Source organism: Pelodiscus sinensis, chromosome 7 (genome assembly GCF_052426305.1).
Source record: "Pelodiscus sinensis isolate ZL-2025 chromosome 7, ASM5242630v1, whole genome shotgun sequence".
Taxonomy (NCBI): domain Eukaryota; kingdom Metazoa; phylum Chordata; order Testudines; family Trionychidae; genus Pelodiscus; species Pelodiscus sinensis.
This window is the reverse complement of record NC_143058.1, coordinates 68944951-68966278: the sequence shown is the minus strand read 5'-3', so window position 1 is coordinate 68966278 and position 21328 is coordinate 68944951. Positions and strand designations below refer to the sequence as shown.

The following is a 21328-nucleotide window of genomic DNA, read 5'->3' as shown; positions in this document are numbered from 1 at the left end:
GAAGGTTAAACCACTATTAGCAGACTAGACATGGAACGTTAGATTCTATTCCAGGGGTGGGCAAGATACGTCTCCAGCCCATAGATTGCGCTGCCAGGACCCTCAGGCATGCAGCAGCCATTATTTTAAGCACAGGTCTGCTCTGGAGTGAGGGGAAGGTTTTGTGTGATCTCCCTGCCTCCCGCCCAGTCCTCAGTTCCTATTGGCCGGAAACAACTGGCCAATAGAACTGACTGCAGCTAATCTCTCAGGGTATTTCTACACTACCCTCCTAATTCGAACTAGGAGGGTAATGTAGGCATACCGCACTTGCAAATGAAGCCCAGGATTTAAATTTCCCGGGCTTCATTTGCATAAGCCGGGCGGCGCCATTTTTAAATCCCGGCTAGTTCGAACCCCGTGCCGCGCGGCTACACGCGGCACGGGGTTCGAACTAGCCGGGATTTAAAAATGGCGGCGCCCGGCTTATGCAAATGAAGCCCGGGAAATTCAAATCCCGGGCTTCATTTGCAAGTGCGGTATGCCTACATTACCCCGCTAGTTCGAACTAGCGGGGTAGTATAGACATACCCTCAGCTCCTAAAGGCCGGAAACAACCAGCCAATAGGAACCGAGAGGTTGGCCTGCGGGATGAAGGCAGTGAAAGCTTCTCCCCCTTCCCTGAGCTGAGAGCCAGATGGAGGGAACAGCCTGAAGTTTCAAGTGGTCTTGGACTGCTTCAGACAGGAAACCCAGCCTGCCTTGGGGGTGCTGCAGGGCTTCTGTCTGGGAGCTGTTTAGGTAAGTGCCTCCCAGCCAGAGCCTGCCTCTGTCACTCCTGCCCCTTCCGCACCCTGACTCTCTCCCCCAGGTCACCATCCAAACCCTCTGCACTCCCCTCCCTCCAGTCAAAACTCCCTCCCAGACTCTGTATTCCCTCCTACACCTCTTCCCCAGGCCAGTGTCCTGTCCTGCATCCATGCTCCCTCCCTGACCCTACACCCTAATCTCCTGACCCAGATCACAATCTTCTCCTTCACCCAAACGCCCTCTCAGACCTCACACCATCTCCTGCACCTACTGCGTCCTTCTGCAACCCATCCTGCATCCTAGACCCTGTTGCCCCTCCACAGAAAAGTGTGGTCCTTGACCACTTTCCAAAATCTTGGCATGTCCCCCTCAAAATATTGCCCTCCCTTAATCTATTCAAATACTGATTGTTCAGGTTCAGTGTGTAGGGAAATAAAAAATCCCAAACCTGTCCCTTTCCCTTAAGCAATAGCCACTTTATACCATATTTAATGACAGTTCCTTGACTAGGACTATACTTGGCTTGCCAATATCTTCTCACCTTTCAGAAGCTGCTGTAGTTTGCATAGGAGTCAGCTAATAATGCACTTGCTTTCTTATAACTATTGGAATAATTCTTTGCATACAGGTGGTTAGGAGTGGTCTTTCCCTAATGGGTAACAGTTGATTCCCTTTCAAGCCTAGCTTTCAGAGTTCCTGTCTTTTGCATAGTTATTCAGACCAGATTCCCCCCTGACTATAATGGGATGGGAAGCTAGTGGGGTGTTCAGTGCCATGGATGCTTGTTTGCACCCCTTCACTGGTCTGAAATAGAGTGGAATTGCTTCTCCATGGCATGCTACAGGGACCACTTATTTCATTTTTACTTTTGAATAGGGGTAAGTGGATTGAGGTGTAGGTCAGTGCATGGTGTGTTAGCATTTAGTTATGAGCTTCAGAAAAATGGGGTGAGCTTACTGCACTGCATCATTTGATTTTGTAATTGCAGATAAATGGTCTGGTGCTCACAGCCTGTATACAGGCTCTGTTTATTCAAAATGGAAAGAAAAATCAACATATATGTCAAAGATGATTTCTCAGTGGGCAGTGTCCAATCAATCAAAAGGGACCAGGGATACTCCCAGTGAAGCATATGGCAAAATGTGTGTTGATTTAAAGGGGAGTAGCATTTGACCAAAAAAATGGAAAGGAATTTCAGGTGAGGAAGTCAAAAGCAGGGTGGAAATTTCATGCTGACTCACTGATCTTTTAAAGGAGACTGACAAATCAAGAAGCCATTTTGTTCATCAACTAAATAATGAAATCGAATCAAAGAGGAGCTATGTTTCTGAGAGCAGTAAAGCTTGTGCAGTTAGTTATCTGTACTTATTTCTCTTTCCAGATTGCTGGTGAAGCTACAGGAACTGAATTATAATTTAAAAGTGAAAGTCTTATTTGACAAGTATGTTGCATTTTTTGTATGTCCTGTATATAATTATGATAAACAGCCACAGTAAAAAGCACATGAAATATACAGTCTTTGGCCCCTGTTGTATCAGCTATCACAGGAGCCATTTCTCCTATAATTCTGCTTCTTTACTAGGTGCAAGAGAACAATTTCCCATGTCCTCTTTCATTTCTAGTACACTTTTGCACCACAAGGACAGATGTAGAATTCACTGTAGGACTGGAACTACACAGGTCCCACTATACAGAGCTCTTTTGTAGTACTGGAGCCTTATTTGCTAAGGAAAGTCACTCATTGTGCAAGTAAATTATGGACACTATTGTGTGTATGTGTGGGTATACATGCATGCGCATACTCCACTAGTCATATCTGAAAGCAAAAATGTGTACAGCTTTAATTATCAACTAGTCCATCCCTAAGTTAGCAGAGTAGATATTCCACATTGGGGACTATACAAATGGCAAGATTGAACTTTTAAGACAAAATAATTTTTGTGGTTATCCACATGCAGAAGAGAGCATATTAAGATAAACATTTGAGATATGTATTAATCATAATAAAACCTCTGATTATTCATACTCAAATCAGAAAATTCCAGACTTTCTAAACAAAATTCATTTGTCACCCAACAGTGTGCTTGAGATATAATTCAGTATTATTACCAAGCCCAGGCATCCAAACACCAGGAATTATGATTAGCTGAAAAATCATGATTTTTTTAAAAATAATTTGTGTTTTTATTTATCTTCTATTCTTTAGTGTGCAGTTAGGCTTTTCTCCAAAACATCACATTAGAAATTAGAAACTTTCTTTAACAACATAAACACAGATTATCACATAATCATTTGACTCCATAATCTGGAGTTTACTAGGAAATATCATGAGATTTATTATAAAATCATGAATACTGGCAACACTATTAAATGGTAGCTTTTTGTGCTGGGAATGAGGGGTTTCAAATAGGGGTTTTGAATATATCAACTCTCATCTTTTGCAGTGGAGTAGCAAAGTTATAAACAGTGTACTGAAGCATAGGACTGTCTTTAGGTTTTTCCAAGATGCCTTTATAATCAAACTTTTGGGGGAAAGCATTCAGTGTGATGTGAAATAACATTTAATTTAATGTACATTTTGCTTTCTTGATTACTAGAGCTGATCAGAGTTTTGAAATGTCACTGAATTTTTTCCACAAGTATTACCACCAGCTTTCACTCAGTTCTATCAATTACAAATAAAAGAGAAAATAAGGCTGTTCTGTGTGTGTGGTTTGCTTTTGGAACTTACAAAGATCCAAATCTCCTTTGCAGGGATGTGAGTGAGAAGAACACAGTGAAAGGGTATGTTACACCTGCAGTTATTCCCATTTATTTTTGCCATATTGGGTAATTTTTAAAGGAATTAAATTCTTATAACTCTCCCCTCCTCTTCGTGTAGGTTCAGAAAATTTAATATTCTGGGAACAAATACGAAAGTAATGAACATGGAGGAATCTACTAATGGAAGCCTAGCAGCAGAGTTCAGGCATCTGGTAGGGTACATTTTTCTTGTCTTCCCATTTTTAGATCATTGTTTAGTATGTCAAAAGAATGCTGTCTGCTAACAGAGACTTAAACTGACTCTGTGCTCTAAAGTGCCACTGCTTTTTGCCCTACTGGTACCAAATAGCCAGATGTTCCCTACATCAGGAGTTATGCCACTGATTTGAGTGAAAGCAAGGTTGGGGCTTTGGAGAGCTGGCGGCCACACTTTCTATAATCTCTTACTATACTGGAAAGTCAAGGGTGGTAAAATCTCATGGCCTGAAACAAACATTTCCTGAGGAGTTATAGTGAAGGTATCAGCTTCTATGAGGAAGAGAGAAGAGGAGGAAGCCTGTAGAAGTTAAGATGCTAGGGCAGTAGGGAGAGTGTTTCTGGGAAGGATTTCACAGCAAGCAATGAGTAGGAAGGTTCTATATGTATTGAGAGAGAGAAATTAAAGCTAAATTGTGTAGGGAAGAGGATTTTAGACCACAGCCCCACAAATTTAGCAGACTATCTCACTGCCATGCTGATTTAGGAAGGGTAGCCAGTATCCATCCTATCTGAAGAGGAATCACAGGCAAATGGGAGATTCTTCTCCCCCTATGTGCCTAGCTCTATATATAGGGAACTAACAATGGTACAGAATCTGCTGACATTTTCCTGGACCAATTTAGGGTGGATGTTCATTGATGATAATCATTATTCAGTCTATCCCACCCTCATCAATAACTGTTTTTGTGCCTCAAAGAAAGGCCTTTTCTATACAGTCATTGCAGCGTGATAAAAATATATTAATTCAGGTGACAATATCTGTTTTCACATCAGAATGTTTTTGTAAATAGACAGTTATCCACTGTATCTACAGTCAAATCCCCTGGTTCCCACATTTGGGAACTAAAGAGGATCAGAGACTAACAGCACATTTGTGATCAGTTCTGCAGAAGGGACTGTGCAAACGCTGCATTATTTATGTAAATACTCACTGTTATTTGTAATGGTCACTTTTTCAGTCAGGACTATCATTTTATTTTTGGTTCTTCTTGTTTGCAGCAATTAAAGGAACAAAAAAATACAGGAAGCAGAACTAATGAGGTAAGAAGCACTGACTTTCTCCTCCTTTCTGTCGTCATTGGTCCAGTATTTGTAAAATAGTAAGATGACTATAAAATGCCTGATAATGTGCTGAATTTCCCAATCCAATGGAAAAATCCTCAAGAGGAAAATGGGCAGAGGAGGGTAAAGATTTACCATCTCTGGGAAAGCAAGTCCTGGACTCAGACAGGTGCTGTCCTATATAGAAGGTCCTATACCTCAGTCCTATATAGGTGCTGTCCTATATAGAAGGTCCTATACCTCAGTACTTTTCCTTTGTGCCTTCTTCCCCATATGAGGATGGCTCTAACAAGAATTTTTGCTAATGGCAGAACTCTTCTAGGATTCTTGAGCAGCATCCATGGAGGAGACTCAGAGGAAGTTCTTTCTGAAATGTCTACGTGCTCTGTAGGGCAGGGGTGGGCAGTACTTTTGAATGTGGGGGGCCACTCCAAGATTTTGGCAAGTGCTCAATGGCTGCACTTCTATAGAGGGGCTGTCGGATCTGGCACAGAGGTTGGGTGCAGAAGGGAGTTTAGGTAGTGGATTGGGGTACAGGAGGGGGCATGGGGTCTGAGAGGGAGTTTGGGTGAAAGGGGGTTGTGATCTGGGGCACGGGCTTGGAGGGCAGAATCCAGGAGGTAGTAAGGGTGCAGGAGAGGATTCTAGTGGAGGGGGGGCCTTTAGCAGGGGATGCAGTGTATAGGAGGGTGCTGTGACCTGGAAGAAGGGGGTGCAGAGGGTTTGAGTGGTAAAAAGGGGCAGGAGAATGGGGTGCAGGGTCAGGGAGGGGGTATAGGTGCAGGAGAGGATTCTGGCCTGGGGGAGGAGTATAGGAGAAGATACAGGATCTGTGGGGGAGTTGTCACCTTGGAGAAGGATGGGAAGGGGTACAGAGGGTTTGGGTTGTGGCCTGGGGCTGGTAGATGGGGGTGGGGGAGGGAAATGGGGTGGGTGCCAGAGGCAGGCTCTGGCTGGGAGATGCTTACCTAGGCAGCTCCCAGCCAGAAGCCCTGCAGGACCTGAGGCAGGCTCTCTGCTGAACTCTCAGTTGGCAGGCTGCTTCATGTGGGGTCTGCTGTGAGCATAAGAGGGAAGAGGGAGGGAGAAGGCTTCACACGTTGTCCCTGGCTTCAGCAAAATTTCTCAGCTCCTATTGGCTGGAAACTGGCCGATGGGAGCTGAGAGATTTTGCTGGGGACCTAGAGCAGCATGTACAGTCTCCTTCCTCCTTCGCTGGCAGTCCAGAGTAGAGAGCAGCCCGCTGCCCAATGAGTGAGCTGCTTTCTGCGTAAGGGTTCCGGCGAGGAGGCCGCAAGCCAGATCCAGTGGCTTGGCAGGCTGGATCCAGCTCACTGGCAGCCTCTTGCCCACTCCTGCTCGACGGAATAGTACTATGGACCACAGCCAGTGCCTTGGCTCGTACCGTTTGCTACCCTTAGGGAAGGAGTATCTATAAGTTTCTAGGAGAGGTGAAGGCTGACACTGTCTGATAGGGTGAGATTTGCCATGTAAGGTACTAAGGATCTTAAGTATTGTGTAATTAACTAATCAAATAGTCAATGCATTTTTGCATCAGTTATTCAATTACACGATAGGGCGGCGCACCAAGGGGAGGAGGAAACGACTAGTCAACTATCCTGTTGACTATCAGATAAGCATTTGCTTATCAGATAGTTGACTAGTACTTAACATCTCTAGAAGGTACCCTCCATACTAGGGATGCTAGCGATTAGTCGGCTATCCGATAAGCAAATGCTTGTCAGATAGCTGAGTAGCCACTCAACTAGTCGCTTCCCCCACCCTTGCTGCCTCTATCAGAGAGAGGCAGGAAGTGAGGGAGGAGCAGGAGCTGGTGCTGGGAGGAACCGGCTTTATGCCAGTTGCCCCCAGAACCGTCTCCATAGGGGGCAGGGGAAGCAGAGGCACAGCAGGGAAATGGTGCAAGCTTTGTTCCCCACTGGCGCCGGTTCCCACTGCTGGCGCCAGTCCCTCTATGAGAGGCAAAAAGTGTGTGTGGGGCGGGGGGAACAGGAGCCAGTGCTGGGGGGAGCCATGTTAAAAGCTGGTTCCCTCCAGCATTATCTCTGGGGTGCCGCCTATCCACCCTCCCCCCGTGCCTCTATCAGAGGCAGCAGGGGGGATTAGGGTGCTGCTAGGAAGCAGTCCCCGTCCACAGGTGTCCCAACAGGGAACTGGGCCCCCTGCGGACAGGGGCTGTTGCTACCAAGCAGCCCCTGTTCATGGTGGCCAGGGCTGGCCATGGGCAGGAGCTGCTCACGCAGCAGCCCCTGTCCATGGCCAGCCCTGGCTGTTGTGAATAGGGGCTGGTTCAGCACCAGCCCCTGTGTGTGGCAAACAGCACTGTCCACTGTGAACGGGGGCTGCTGGACTCAGTGCGTGCCTCTGCATTTAAATGTAGTAAAGTAAGAGCCTTTGGAACAGATTCAAAGATGTTTCAGACTATAAGGTACTAATGAACAGTTTGTTTTTCCATATAGAGTCCAAAGCTATCTTGAGATATTACCCAGAAACTGCTCTTTGTCTTAATTTGATTTGCCTTTCTAAAATATAAAGCCTTCTACACAAGTTTGGAAGTAAAAGAAATAATGGGGGAGAGAATTCATTCTGTCTAAGCCAAGAGACCATCAAACTGTTTCCATCCCTGCCTAATGACACTTGTTCTAATCTCTAGAGGCATTTAATTTTAATATTTGAAAAATATCTTTTGGGGGGGGGTCTTGCTTTTACATAAACCAGTGAATACAAAACAGCATATTATTTGGATTGACAGTTAGTTTATCTACTGCATGGAAATAAAAGGTACTTTACCAAAATTTGGTATGGGTTAAACAGTATTTAACACAACATATAAATCCTAACAGCCTAAAGTATCTTATTTACAAAGTTTTAAGGATTTGAGCTTAACCATTTATGATTGGTTTCTTTTTAAGGGTCCTCTCATTGTAACAGAAGAACTTCATTCCCTCAGCTTTGAAACTCAGCTGTGCCAGCCTGGGCTAGTAGTAGATTTAGAGGTAAGGTTAATACATAGACTAGATAGGGATGGAATTAATTCTGAGTAAAATTAAAACTTAAAAGATTCTAAGTTATTTAACTCCTATTTTATGAAGTAATTGGCACCTGAGTTCAATTTTTAGTTATGTCTCAGAATATTTATGGTCAAGCCTACATTTAATCATAGTATTTGTATCATGGTCATGGGCAATAAACAAAATTTGATGACCCGTGACCTGTCCTTGACTCATATTATACATCATCTTCATCACCACCACTCCCATTAACCGCATTGGTTCTAGGGGCACCACCATTGATGATCAATCAACCAGTTGTCTGCAGCCTAACAATTGTGTGCCAGTGCTTGAGTCTCCGTGGAGTACATTCCTGTCCACTCTTTTATGCCACCAGTCTGTCTCTTCTTTTCCCTGTATGGTCCCTTGGAGGATGATCTTGGATAGGCTAGATGATCATGTTACATGGCTGCACCACTTCAGCTTACACTTCTTCACGGTAGTCATGAGGCTCAGTCTTGCGAGACAGCTATTGGTGGGCACACCCCAGGGGCCACTGCTTGCAAGGGCTACCAAGGCACAATTGCTCTGGCTGCCCTAGGACTACTGCTGGGGGCCACTGCCCTGGGACCTCTGCTGAAGTGTTCCTAAGTGCCAGCTGCTCAGACAATCCATTGGCAGCTGGCTCTGGGAACCACTCAAACAGCAGTCGTTGTGGCTAGCCCCAGGACCACCTGAGCAACTAGATCTGGAGACAGCTGCTTGAGCATTCCTGCAGACAGACATACTGTCCACTGCAGAAGTCACGGTGGTCTTGGAAAGTCACAGAATCTATGACTTTGGTAATCTCTGAGACAAACATTGAGCCCTAGCTGTAGTGCAGCGGTCACCAACCAGAAGATCCAGATCTACTGGTAGATCTTGGAGCCTCTGACAAGTGATTCTGACAGGTTTGGCCAAGAGGCTATCAAGTGCTGGCTCTTCAGCTGCCTCTCCCTCCACTGCTGCACACCTTCTGCTCTTTGCCTTGGAGCTGTCCCTCACTCCAGGAGCCTCTTGCTTTTAGTACAGAGCTGGGAAGGGAGAGGAGGGGGGCACTGATGTCAGGGTGTCCCCTCTTCCACCCTGTATTCTGTCTCCACAGAAAGGAGGCAGGGGGGCACAACAGGGCTTGGGATGGAGTTTGCTGGCGGCCTTTGGGAATGGTTCAGGGCCAGGGCAGGGGTGAGCCTGCCTTAGCCCCACTGCATCACCACCCAGGAGCCACCTGAGGTAAGCAGTGTCCAGCTGGAGCAGGATCTGAACCCCTGCCCCAGCCATGAACCCCCTCATACACCCTCAGCCCCGACCCCTGGAACCCAAACTCCCTCCCAAAGCCTGCACCCTGAACCCCTTCCTGCACCCAACTCCCTGCCCCAGGCTTAGCTCAGAGCCCCTCTCACACTCCAGATCCCTTAGCCCAAGACCAGAGCCTGTGCCCCAACCCTCTGTCCCTGCCTGGTTAAAGGGAGGGAAGATGGGGAAGGGAGGGAGGATAGAGTGAGTAGGGGCAGAGCCTCAGAGAAGGAACACTAAGGAAGTGGGGCAAGGGTGTTTGGGTTTGAGGTAGATCATACATTGCACTTAAATTCAAAAAGTGATCTTGTGCTTAAAAAGGTTGGAGACCACTGCTATAGTGCATAGTAAGATGCAGCATGGTGCATTGTATCACTTTCTTGTCCTTCAAACCAGTCCAGAGGCTTGAATGCACTGAATATGTGTAATTGTTCTTCATCAACATCACTTTTGTTGTGACTTTTGTTGTCCTCTTGGGGAGAAAGTTGGGAAGAGTGGTATTCATGAAATTAAGGTCTTACTGTATTAGAATTTTCAGCATTTTTCCATCTCCATTGTTATTTTCAAGTGCATTGATGATACTTAGCAGTGATACTGCATATAGTGATAGGGCCTTTATATTTTGATTCTTTCAGTCTCAGCACCTAAGTAAGTCTGGATCTAGTTTGTATAACCTGACAAAGAACATGTTGTGCTGCATGAAATGGTGCCTGCCATTCTTTGCATAGCACTCTTCCCTTCACGTTAAAACTCAATTAGTGTCCCAGCCTAGCATTAGAAGTGGTGCTGGAGATGCCAGCTTTAGAATGAGATGTAAAACAGAGGTCTTGGTTGAGGGGATGTCCAACCAATTCCAATACACTTTCCCAGTCTCAAAAAAACTCAACTTTCCCTCCCTTCAGTATACAGACATAGAAAACGTCAATCTAAAAGGTTTGGTAAGTTATGATCGTGTGAAAATAGGAAATTTGTTTTGTAAACTTAGTCATAGGTTCTAGTACAGATTGCTATTACATTCCTTCACTAGTGAATCTTTGATATGTTTTCTGTGTTTCCCATATATATGTATAATAAGATTTCTAAAAAGGCAGCTGTTTTTTCAGTATGAGCTTGATGAGGTTTACATACCACTGTTAACCTTAAGTATGTCACATTGTGCCTGTCTGGCATGTACCTACTCCAGGCCCTGTCAGCAATTATGGATCCACATGTATATAGATCAGGGGTGGGCAAGAGGCAGCTAGTGGGCTGGATCCAGCCTGCCAAGCCACTAGATCCAGCCCACAGCTGCCTCCCTGGAACTCTTCAACACAGTGCAGCTGCAGCCGCCTTAAATGTATCTGCTCTATGCTTTGGATGATGGAGAGCAAGGAGGGAGGCTTTGTGCTCTGTTCCACCCCGCGCCCCCCCACAAAATTTCAGCTCCCATTGGCCAGTTTCCAATAACGCTCCCCCAGGCCAGAATCTTCTCCAGCACCCAAATCCCCTCCCTGACCCTGCACCCCATTCCCCTGCCCCAGGTAATCACCCAAACCTGCTGCCAGCCCTTCTCCCAGGTCACAATTCCTCCCAGACCTTGCAGTCTCTTGTAAAGCCCCTGCCCAAGGCCAGAATCCTCTCCTACACCCATGCCTCCACCTGGACCCTGCATTCCATGTCTCTGCCCTAGATCACAACCCCCTCCTTCACCCAAACTCCCTCTCTGACTCCACACCCCCTCCTGCACCCCAGTTCAATACCCGAGGCTCCCTTCTGCACCCAACCTCTGACCCAGATCCTGCACTCTCTTGACAGAAATGCAGTCCTTGACCGCTTCCCAAAATCTTAGAGTGGCTCCCCATTAAAAATGATTGCCCACCCTTAATATAGATATTGGTAATGCAGCAGTTTTTCATTACAACACTTCACATATTGGTCAGAATTAATTAGTTGTACAAACATAGCCCCAGTTCATTACAAACTGATAATATATTTATTGTATATGAAAGATAATTACATAGTAACTGATTTAAGTATATATACTCTGAAGTATATTCAGTAGTATAAGTGGTATCCCTGATAATTCCAAAAATCTCTTTCCTTTATAGACCACGTCCCTTCCCATTGTTGTGATTTCAAATGTGAGCCAACTTCCAAGTGGATGGGCTTCTATTTTGTGGTACAATATGCTGACTTCTGAACCCAAGGTATTTACAGAAGACTTACTTCTAAGTATTGTTGGTGTGAAAGATAGATAGAGCATTAAAAGTACCCTGAAAACTATGTACAACTTACAAGGGAGATGTGAGTTGTCTTTCCATGTTAATTCATAATATTTGACATTCATTCTTTTGTTTTTATTCTGAAGTTCATTTCTTATTGGATATAAGGGTTTTTTTGTTTGGTTGGGGTTTGTGTTTTTATGTGCGTAGATTGGGGTATTGTTTGTAGTATCCTTTATTATAGTTTATACACCTGTTGATTTGGCTTCTCCTGGAATACTGCATATATTCAGTAATTAATTCCTCTTCAGTAACATGCATGGGTTTAATCTTACCCAGCAAACCAAAGGGTATGTACACTGCATTCCTCTTTCGAGAGAGGAATGCAAATGCAACTGAGCGAAATTTACAAATCTCATACTTCATTTGATAATGGCGTCCCGGCACTTTTTCGAAATACCCTATTTCGGAAAAAAAACTCACCGTTTAGATGGGGTTATTTTAAAAAAAAACCTTATTTTGAAATAACCCTTAAACTTCATTTTTTTAAGGTGTAAGGGTTATTTCAAAAGAAGGGTTTTTTCTTCTGCAGTAACCCCATCTAGATGGCGGGGTTTTTTCGAAATAGGGTATTTCGAAAAAGCGCCCAGACACCATTATGCAAATGAAGCGCGAGATTTGTAAATCTGCGCTTCATTTGCAATTTTGCTCGGTTGCATTTGCATTCCTTTCTCGAAAGAGGAATGCAGTGTAGACATACCCAAAGAGAAGTGCTGTAGTTTTGTTTTTTCTCAGAGAAGATTCCATCAATATTGTTAATTGTTTCCCCAGGTTAGCTAGGCATTCCATCTATGTCAGTGTTTCTCAAAGTGGGTCATGGACCCACTCTGAGACCTGCTACCAGACTGCTCAGGTTTGTTTATTTACCAGCTCCACAGTCACGGAGGGCTCCCGTTGCCTGCAGTTCACTGTTTGCAGCCAAGGTGAGCTGTGGGAAGCAGCTAGGGATATAAGTGACTAGTTGACTACCCGATAAGCATAAGCTTATTGGATAGTCAAGTAGTCATTCAACTAGTTGCTCTCCCCTTCCCCTCTCCCCCGCTGAGTCTATCAAAGCAACTGGTAGTAGGGAGAGCCGGCTTAAAAGCCGGTTCCCCATACCACCATCTCCGTGGGGCTCAGGGAATGCAGAGGTGTCCTTACTGCTGCATTTCTCTTTTTTGAAATGTATAAGAGCTGTCCGCAGCTTTTGTTCATTTCGAAGTAAGAAGCTCACCGGGGTCCAACTACCCACGACTCTTGTATGTTTCAAAGAAAGAGGTGCAGCGGATAGTGAGCGTACTCCTTATCACCTAGTTAATGGACATTCTATAGAATACTCTGTTAGTTGATTAATCAAAATTGAACAACCCTAGAAGCAGCATGACCCAGGCTGCGGCTTCCGGCGGCTTCTCTTGGATGCAAACGGTGAACCGCAGCCAATGGGTGCCATTAGGCTCCGTGGCTGTGGAGCTGGTAAGTAAACCAGAGCGGCCGGGTAACAGCTTTCTCAGAGTGGGTCCGCAGACCACTTTGAGAAACACTGATCTTTGTAGATGTCCTCGTTTATCATCAAACTTCATCACATCTTGTGTAAACTTACTTTTTTTAACCATACCCCTTTGCTCCTAAGTTTCATGTGTGTTTAAAATTGTGGACATGGTGTTTTCTCTCTAGAACTTGTCCTTCTTTCTGAACCCGCCTTGTGCAAGATGGTCTCAACTTTCTGACGTACTGAGTTGGCAGTTCTCTTCTGTAACTAAAAGGGGACTTCATGCAGATCAGTTGAGCATGCTGGGGGAGAAACTTCTTGGTAGGAGCCTGTAAAGCTTTTTTACATCTATAAGCTCTTTTATGTTCCTTTCTCTTGGTTATATTAAGTAGATGACCTTTTTGATGACTAGGGAAAATGATTTATTGCCTAACAAAAATGAAATGAACTTTTCCATAGAAAACATGAGAAGCTTGATTCTCCCCTGCCTTTTTTTAAGTCAGATTTTTAAATCTGAACATTTTGACCAGCTGTACTTACTACCATATTGGACTTTCATGTTTTTTATTCCAATTGTCTACCATTGTTACATTATCTACCATTGTTACATTCTTACTGTTGTACCATTGTTACATTATCTACCATTGTTACATTCTTACTGTTGTACCATTATTACATTATCTACCATTGCCCAAAACTGCTTCTGCGAGGGCACTGCAATATTTCTTCAAGAAATGGGTTATTTTCCCCAGTAACTGTAATTTTTGTCTTGAGTTTTCATGTTACGCTTGCCCGTTAACCAAAACCTGCTATATATAGCCTTGACTGCATAAAAGACAGGGCTAGACGAAGAGATCTGTGATAGTTTTAAAGGTACGTGTTAAGATAAAAACCTCCTTTCCTTCCTCTCCCACCATGTCCTTAGCTAAACCCCAATTCACTGTTCAAGGGAGATGTACACAACAAAAGTGAACAATGAAAAAGTGCCAGTTTCCTGTCTGGTTCTCAGAGACCCTGACTAATTCCATTCTGAAGCATTTGGATAAGAGTTCGGAAAGAAATATTTAATTTAAAAACAAACCAAAACAAAAACCTTTGTTGTTAATTCCCAGGAAGCATTTCCGTTAGCCTTCAATTTTATTAAAAGCGATATTTAAAAAAAATTAAATTGGAAATCCGGCTGGCCAATGTTTTTAAAGCATTTTTTCTAGCCCTGGTATGTTCTCAAGATATCAAATCTTTAAAAGTTTTGGCATTCTTTGTTAAATAATTTACCATTGTTAGTTTAATCACTTGTTTTTTCTAAAATTCTCTAATAAAAAAGGCAAATACATTCACTTCCTGCTGTTAGATAGAGGAAGATTGAACATTGACACATCTCAGTTTGGTATTTCACAACTTGGGAAATTTGTAAATAGGTACCTTCGATCTTATCATTGCATTACATTTTAAATATAAAACTTCATCTCAATTCTGGAAAAATTGATGGGAGAATCTTCATTAGCGGCAATAAATTTGAGACTTTCTTCTGTGTTATGATACTGTGGATGATTTTGAGAACTGATACTTGTTCTAGATGGATATAGGGAAAAAAAGATATCTCCCTTATACCTGGAGATTGTAGTTTGATTGATTACAAATCAGGAGGAGGAGGATACTGGATAGGATTAGAGAAGCAAAGACTTGCAGTTGACAGGACAGGGGTGGCCAATAATTTTAGATGAGCCACTTCACTAATTTTTGAAGTGGTCCCAGACCACCCTGGAAGGGGTGGGGCCTCTGACGAAAGGCTGGCCTGGGACACTTCCATGCTTCCCCTCTCACAGACCCTGATTGTCCTGGGGGTGGGGGAGCACAGTGAAGTCTTTGCCCACTCCCTCCTCCCTTCTAGAGAGAACTACCAGCTGTTCTGAACAGCTGATAGTTCTCTCTAGGCACCCGCCTCCTTGCATGGCAGGAGGAGACTTCATGCACTTCCTGTTCCCACGCTGCAAGGAGCATGCGGCGCTTTCCAGGACAAGAGGAGACTTCACGTGCTTCCCTTCCCCCAGGCCACAAAGGCCATGAATAGGGAGGTCGGACCATGAAGGAGGAGGAGCAGCAGGCAGGAGGAAAAAGGGGAAGGGAGGCAGCAACTCAGCTGGGAGCCCAACATTGGGGGGCGGGCAGAGGGGTGAACGGTGCAACAGGGAGTTCTGACCCTGCAGCCAGGTGGTAGCGGGGGGCCTGCAGCAGCAGCCACAGAGCTCCAGCCCCAGACATGGAGCTCTGGCCAGCAGCAGCAACTGCAGAGCTCCAACCCCAGCAGCAATCATGGAGCACCAGTCTGGGCAACCACATCTGAGCAGGCAGCAGCAGGGCAGGGCTGGAGTTCTAGCCGAGGGCAGCAAGCCAGCATGGGCCATGATGGGAGGGACCTCCCCTGGTCCAGCAAATCCCCTCATTTGGGACTGGTCAGGTCCCGACGGTGCGGGATAAGGGAGGTCCAACCTGTACTTTCCTTGTGATGTTGCATGCTCAGAGGGATTTTGACCATGTTACTATTGACACAGCTGAAGGCAACTGGGCTACAGTTTTCTTAAAGGGAAAAACCATAGATACTCCTTTAAAACAAAACGTGCACACGCTACTGGATTCTAGGGATTTAAAAAACTGGTTAATATTGTAACTCTTTAACCATTAAAAAAAATCTTAGCAGTTACACACTGCAGACTTTGTGGTATAAAGCTTATGCCACAGAGCCTGCAATGCAGGAGTGAGACCGGCAGTCGGCTTATGCAGGCTCTGATACAGAGCCATGTTTATTAGTTAACCATTTCAACAGTTACACTCTTACATCCCTACTGGATTCTAACAGGAAAGAGAATGATTTTGTGGTTAAGGATAGGCTTGAGAGTCAGAGGATATGAGGTTTATTACTGGCTATGATAAAAACTTCCTGCATGCCCTTTGGCAAATCACTAAAGCTGAAATGGGAATAAAACTTGATCTCACAGGATACTGCAATAATTGATGAGTTAATGGACCAAATCTCTCTCAGCTTACATGGCTAGTACTCCTAATTTCAGTATGATGACTTCTGCCAATAAATAAGTAAGAAGGGACAAAATTTCTAGAATTATTTTGAAGATGAAAATGTCATATATAACAACAGTTTTAGGGTTAGTTCTGATCCTAATTATTAATATAAAATCTGTAGCAGAGCTCTCAGTTGCTCTTACCTGGTGTCTGTCAGAACGAACTTTTGAAATTTGCATACATTCTGCTTCTTCAGTACACTTTCTAGAGGGATGACAATGCAAAAGTGCATTGCTATCTCTACACCAGCTATTCAAACAGCTAAATCAGTAGCATCTTTTTTTACACCCCTAACTGAAACAAAACAAATGCTCAGAATTTAATATGCAAATATATATTGGTTTCACCTTCATTAAGTTTTGAGTCTAATTGATATTTCAAATAAGCACATCTGAAACCCATCTATTGATTTGTTGTTTAGGTCCAACAGGTGGATGCTCTCTTGATGGCCTTATTCCTTGGACAAGATTCTGCAAGGTAGGAACTGTCTATTTAACAAGTTAGATAATGAGAACAAAGTGTTGACTTCCCTTGTTTGAGGATTCTTTTGCATAGAGTTTTTCTACTGGAGTGTTATACAAATATTTTTCTTTATACTTTTTCACTTTTCAGGAGGCTAGGGGGAATGGATAGTTGGATTCAGTCATGATTAGTTCATGTAAATTATATGGGACTAGGTTAGATTGCTGAGGTGTGTGCATCTTTTCAGGGACTGAATCTTCATTTCTGTAAAAGTCATCCAGAGCTCTTTGTATGTATAGATTTAAGTATTTCAATATAATAAAATAATCTACTGCTCCTGGCTTCTATTCCAGCACTTTAATTTTATCTGTGGGTCATCAAGTGAAAGACCTTCATTGGTCTTAAATAAAGAGAGTAGTTAACTAGTGAATAGGAGCTGATTAGGGGCAACACCCAAGGAAAAGCACAAGTTTACTGCAACGAAGACATGTCCCAGGATACATGCCTGTAGTGGTAGCAGATCAAATGTAAGTTGGTGCAGGAGCTGACATGTAACCATTTGGGTAACCCATGAGCTTATTGATTACCCATTTAAACATTCAGTCCTTTGGGTACGATGTCCATCATTCTTACATCCCTAACACAGACCAGTGTGAGATGGTGTCAATGGATACACCTCATCCCAAGGCAGCACTTTTCCTCAAAGCTCCGGTTCTTCCGCTCCTTGCTAGAAAGAAGAGAAGAGAGGAGACTGTAAAAAGAAATAAAAATAGCAGCAAAAAAGAACAAAGAAAGAGGAAAAGTGTTAAGAAAAACAGGGGAGAAGAAGAGAGGAAGGAGAGACAATGCAGTTGTTTCACTATATTATTATAAGTTAAGTCCATTATACTCAAATTTCATTTTGTAACAGTTATTTGTGTCTTTCTCCCCATGTACTGTAATTTTAGGAAAATATAAATGAGAAAAATTTTCCTTTCTGGCTGTGGATTGAGGGCATACTGGAACTCATTAAAAAACACCTCTTATGCCTCTGGAATGACGGGTAAGAATCTTGTGTGTTGCTCATGAAGATGAGTGGCTGATGGTGCAAGCAATTAGTTCTATTAATAATGACAGTTATAAAATAAAATGTGAGTGCTAAATAGGGCAAGTGAGGTTTGTTCTGAGTCTTCACTGGAAGGAGCAAGACAGATCCTCTGCATCTTAGCTGAAGCAGTGGGGAAAACACCATCAGTTTAGTGCAGAAACCCCATTGCACTGCCTTTTAATGCCAAAGATCAAAATTCAAATCATTGTCAAGTTAAGTGAAATTAGCCATCAGCCCCAACCTACAACGTAGTGAGCATTTGCCACATCCTAAGGGAGAACTGAATTTGTTCACAAGAACAGGAGTTTAGAGGGGAAGACTAAACTGCTGCAGGGGAACCTTCTACAATGTTCAACCTTGTTTTAAAAAGTGCATTTGTGAGCTAACAGGTGGATTGACTGAATCCCTTGATACAGTGAAGGAGTCCTGCTATAGCAACTAATTTTTATTGATCAAATATTGAAGGATTAAATGTTAATAGTAAAGCTCTTTTTCAGATTTGAAAAATTAGCTCCATTCTCCTTTAATAATGTTTAAAAACCTTGACCTTCAGTTTGCTGATCTCAAAAACATAGTCCCTTTAATAATGAGCTATGGCTGCTGCCGGAAATAAGCTCAAAATGAGGTTCTAACTAGGGATGTAAAATCCTATTTAATTGCTTAACTGGTTAAACGTATTGTTGGAGCCCAGTTGGAACAGCCCCTGTACGCCACGGGCATCCCATGGGGCTCCTGCAACAGGCAAGGAGCTGTTCCAGCTCTTACTGGTTAACTGTTCGCATCCCTAATTCTAATCCTGCTTTTTAATTGTCAGTTCAGATTTAACCTCATTTTACAACACTTGACATGGGATGTTAAATATCGGTTAAATGAATAATCGATTAATCTCATGAATTCTTATCAGTTACTAAACTATTCTATATTTCCCCAGAGATGTGGCCGGCAGCCAGTCTCTGTTACTCTGCACTGCTGCCTCTGATACAGAGGCAGTAGCGTGGGCTGCTAGGTGGGAGCTGGTCTGTGAGGGGAGCCAGTTTAAAAAACAGCTCCCCTCGCGGATCGGCTGCCTGTTGCCCAGCGCTGCTGCCTCTGGGTGGCAGTAGCCCCTGTCCGGTGGAGTTTCTGAGCTCCTGGACCCAGTTCAAGCTGGAACTGAGCCAGGATGCCTGCCCTTCTGGCTCCTAATTCGTTTTAAGGGTATGTCTACACTTGCTCCCTAGTTCAAGCTAGGGATGAAATTTAGCCGACCAAAATTGCTAATGAAGCGGGGATTTAAATATCCCGTGCTTCATTAGCATAATCTCGCCCGCGCGTTATTCCACTCAACAGCGGGTTCAAACTAGGAAGTGTGCTCCAGGGCACGTTCGTTCGAATCAAACCCCTTGGTTCAAACTAATGTTACTCCTAATTTTTTTCGGAGTAATGTTCACTCGAACCAAGGGTTTTGATTCGAACGAATGCTTCCCGGAGCGCACTTCTGCTCAACAGCTGATTCGAACCAGGAATAATGCGCGGGTGAGAATATGCTAATGAAGCACGGGATATTTAAATCCCCACTTCATTAGCAATTTTGGTCAGCTACATTTGCATCTCTAGCTCAAACTAGGGAGCAAGTGTAGACGTACCCTAAATGCAGAGGCACAGCAGGGGTAGGTCCTGGACCTTGCACAAGCTGGAACTGATCCGGGCTGCTAGCCAGCCTCTAAAAATTTACTGGCAAATGGGGGGGAGGGGAAATGCATGTAGCCTATAGCATTAACCAATAAGCTTTTGCTTATTGGTTAATAGGCTACTCTATTACATCCCTACTGTTGACATCCCTACTGTTTACAGAAAAATTCTGTAAAAATGGCTATCTATTAATATTGACAATCAGTAATTAATGAAAACAGTGACAAACTCTTACTATTTTAACGACAGTTTTAGAGTATTTGTGCTGGCAAAATAACATTCATATCCAGGACTAAAACTTAAACCAGGAAAATTATGGATATTAGGTTTGAATGAACAAGGTGTTTTTGCATGTGACTAACAAAATGTCATATGTGCTTGAGGTAAGGCAAATACTAAAAGTGTCTTACTGAATAGGGCCCACCTACACGACTAAGTTAATAGGGAAGTGACTATACTAACGTGTGCCGTGTTCTCACCGTGAGTTTTTGTTTAGCTATTACAGATCTCTGTGCTGACTTCTCCCCTTAAAGCTTCCCATTAAAACCCCCAACAAACTTCACCCTTCATAAATCTCCTCTTTTTCTGTATTATAATCTCTGCTCCTCTTCGAAAATCTTTGTCCTACTCTTTGGAAACTGATCAGCGCCCATTGTTGAGTCCGGATTTTCCAGGCACCCTTGTCAGCCCCATTAGGCTTAACAATGGGAGCTACTCTCTCACACCCACACCCATAAAGAAGTTTTTGTTTGTTTTTAGTTAATAGGGTGAAATCTTGGCCCTATTAAAGTTAATGAGAGTTTTGCAACTAGTATCCAGGGTGCTCTTTCTGTCTCTGTATAATAACGTTAGTACCATCTACAAGAACAACTTACAGATACACAGAGTTATAAACAACAAATTTCATCCTGAACAGTTAAGCCCTCGGTTTATTAGCTGAAGAGCAGAAACAGAAATAAAAAGGTATAATAAGACCTTTATTTTCAATTAAACCTAAAGGATTTGCAGACAAGTAACACAACACAAGGTCTATAGAAACAGAGATGAACACGTTTGTTACATCAGGCGTAAGTTTTAAAATATTTATTAGGTGTTTTTAGGAGAGCCAAATAACAGAAATTTAATTAAGAGGGGCTAATAAACCACTGGAACCACAAGAGGCCCTGAATCAGACTATACAAAAAAAGACTTGTTAGGAGTCAATATAAACATCTATGGCATATACATGGCATCAGCATTGATCTAATAGGGATCATAATTGTCCTCATAGTGCCTTTTTCATATATCAAGCTGAAGATTGCCAAAGAAAGGATTGGGATATATAGTCCTAAAGAATCCTTTGAGTTCTTTTTAAAAAGCTCTCAATATATAATTTAGCATGTACATTTCATGTTCTCTTTTGAGTAAATGGTGTATTTCCTGATGTACTGGACTGACCCAGAGATATATATACCTAAAGTAATTGTAATTTACTTACTACATAAATGAGGGAAGAGCAATGATTCAAATAACATTTGAACTCATAGGTAAATAAAGTAGGAACATTATTTTAAAGCCAAAAATACCCCTTGTCTCTCTCTCTCAAATTCTGATCTATTGGAGAAAATCTGGACAATATTGCTAGCTGAATGCATCAGGGCTACATCATCTCCAAGCTTGAAAATACAGATATTCCTAATGGATGGAAGTCATTGTACAGGGAGCACTCTCTTCCTTCATGTTCCTATTTGAGAGCCTCTTGTGTCATCTTCATGAGTATTCACTTTCTAAGATCTTCACCATCATATCCATATGTTACTCTGTCATATCACACAGGCCCATCTAGCATGTTCAGGTATATTCAGGCATTGCAAGCAGATTAGACACAGCTTCATCTGCTCTCCTAAGAGCTCCTTTCCATTAAGGCCACAAAAATTATCCCAGCTCACTCTGAAGCATCTGACAAAAAATAAAACTCTCCAAAGGGACAATTCATAGTACCCTGGCATAAAGAGGGAAAGCAAAGTGAGCTACTATTAGAGTGTTTCCAAGTGTAAGAAAACATGGTATAACATACAATGAAATACTGGGATTGAAATAA

The 21328-nt window shown here is 43.2% G+C and overlaps 1 protein-coding gene across 5 annotated transcripts in view; it reads left to right on the top strand.

The window, feature by feature from the left end:
* The window catches only part of STAT1 (signal transducer and activator of transcription 1), a 45455-nt gene that overhangs the window by 16556 nt on the left and 7571 nt on the right, over positions 1-21328 (top strand). For all 5 annotated transcript variants that reach the window (XM_075934197.2, XM_075934195.2, XM_075934198.2 and 2 more), the window contains 9 exons: positions 2171-2230; positions 3544-3573; positions 3671-3764; positions 4810-4851; positions 7806-7889; positions 11306-11404; positions 13136-13271; positions 16450-16505; positions 17438-17532. In XM_075934197.2, coding sequence (XP_075790312.1) covers positions 2171-2230; positions 3544-3573; positions 3671-3764; positions 4810-4851; positions 7806-7889; positions 11306-11404; positions 13136-13271; positions 16450-16505; positions 17438-17532 — 696 coding nt within the window. The remainder of the gene's footprint in view (positions 1-2170; positions 2231-3543; positions 3574-3670; positions 3765-4809; positions 4852-7805; positions 7890-11305; positions 11405-13135; positions 13272-16449; positions 16506-17437; positions 17533-21328) is intronic.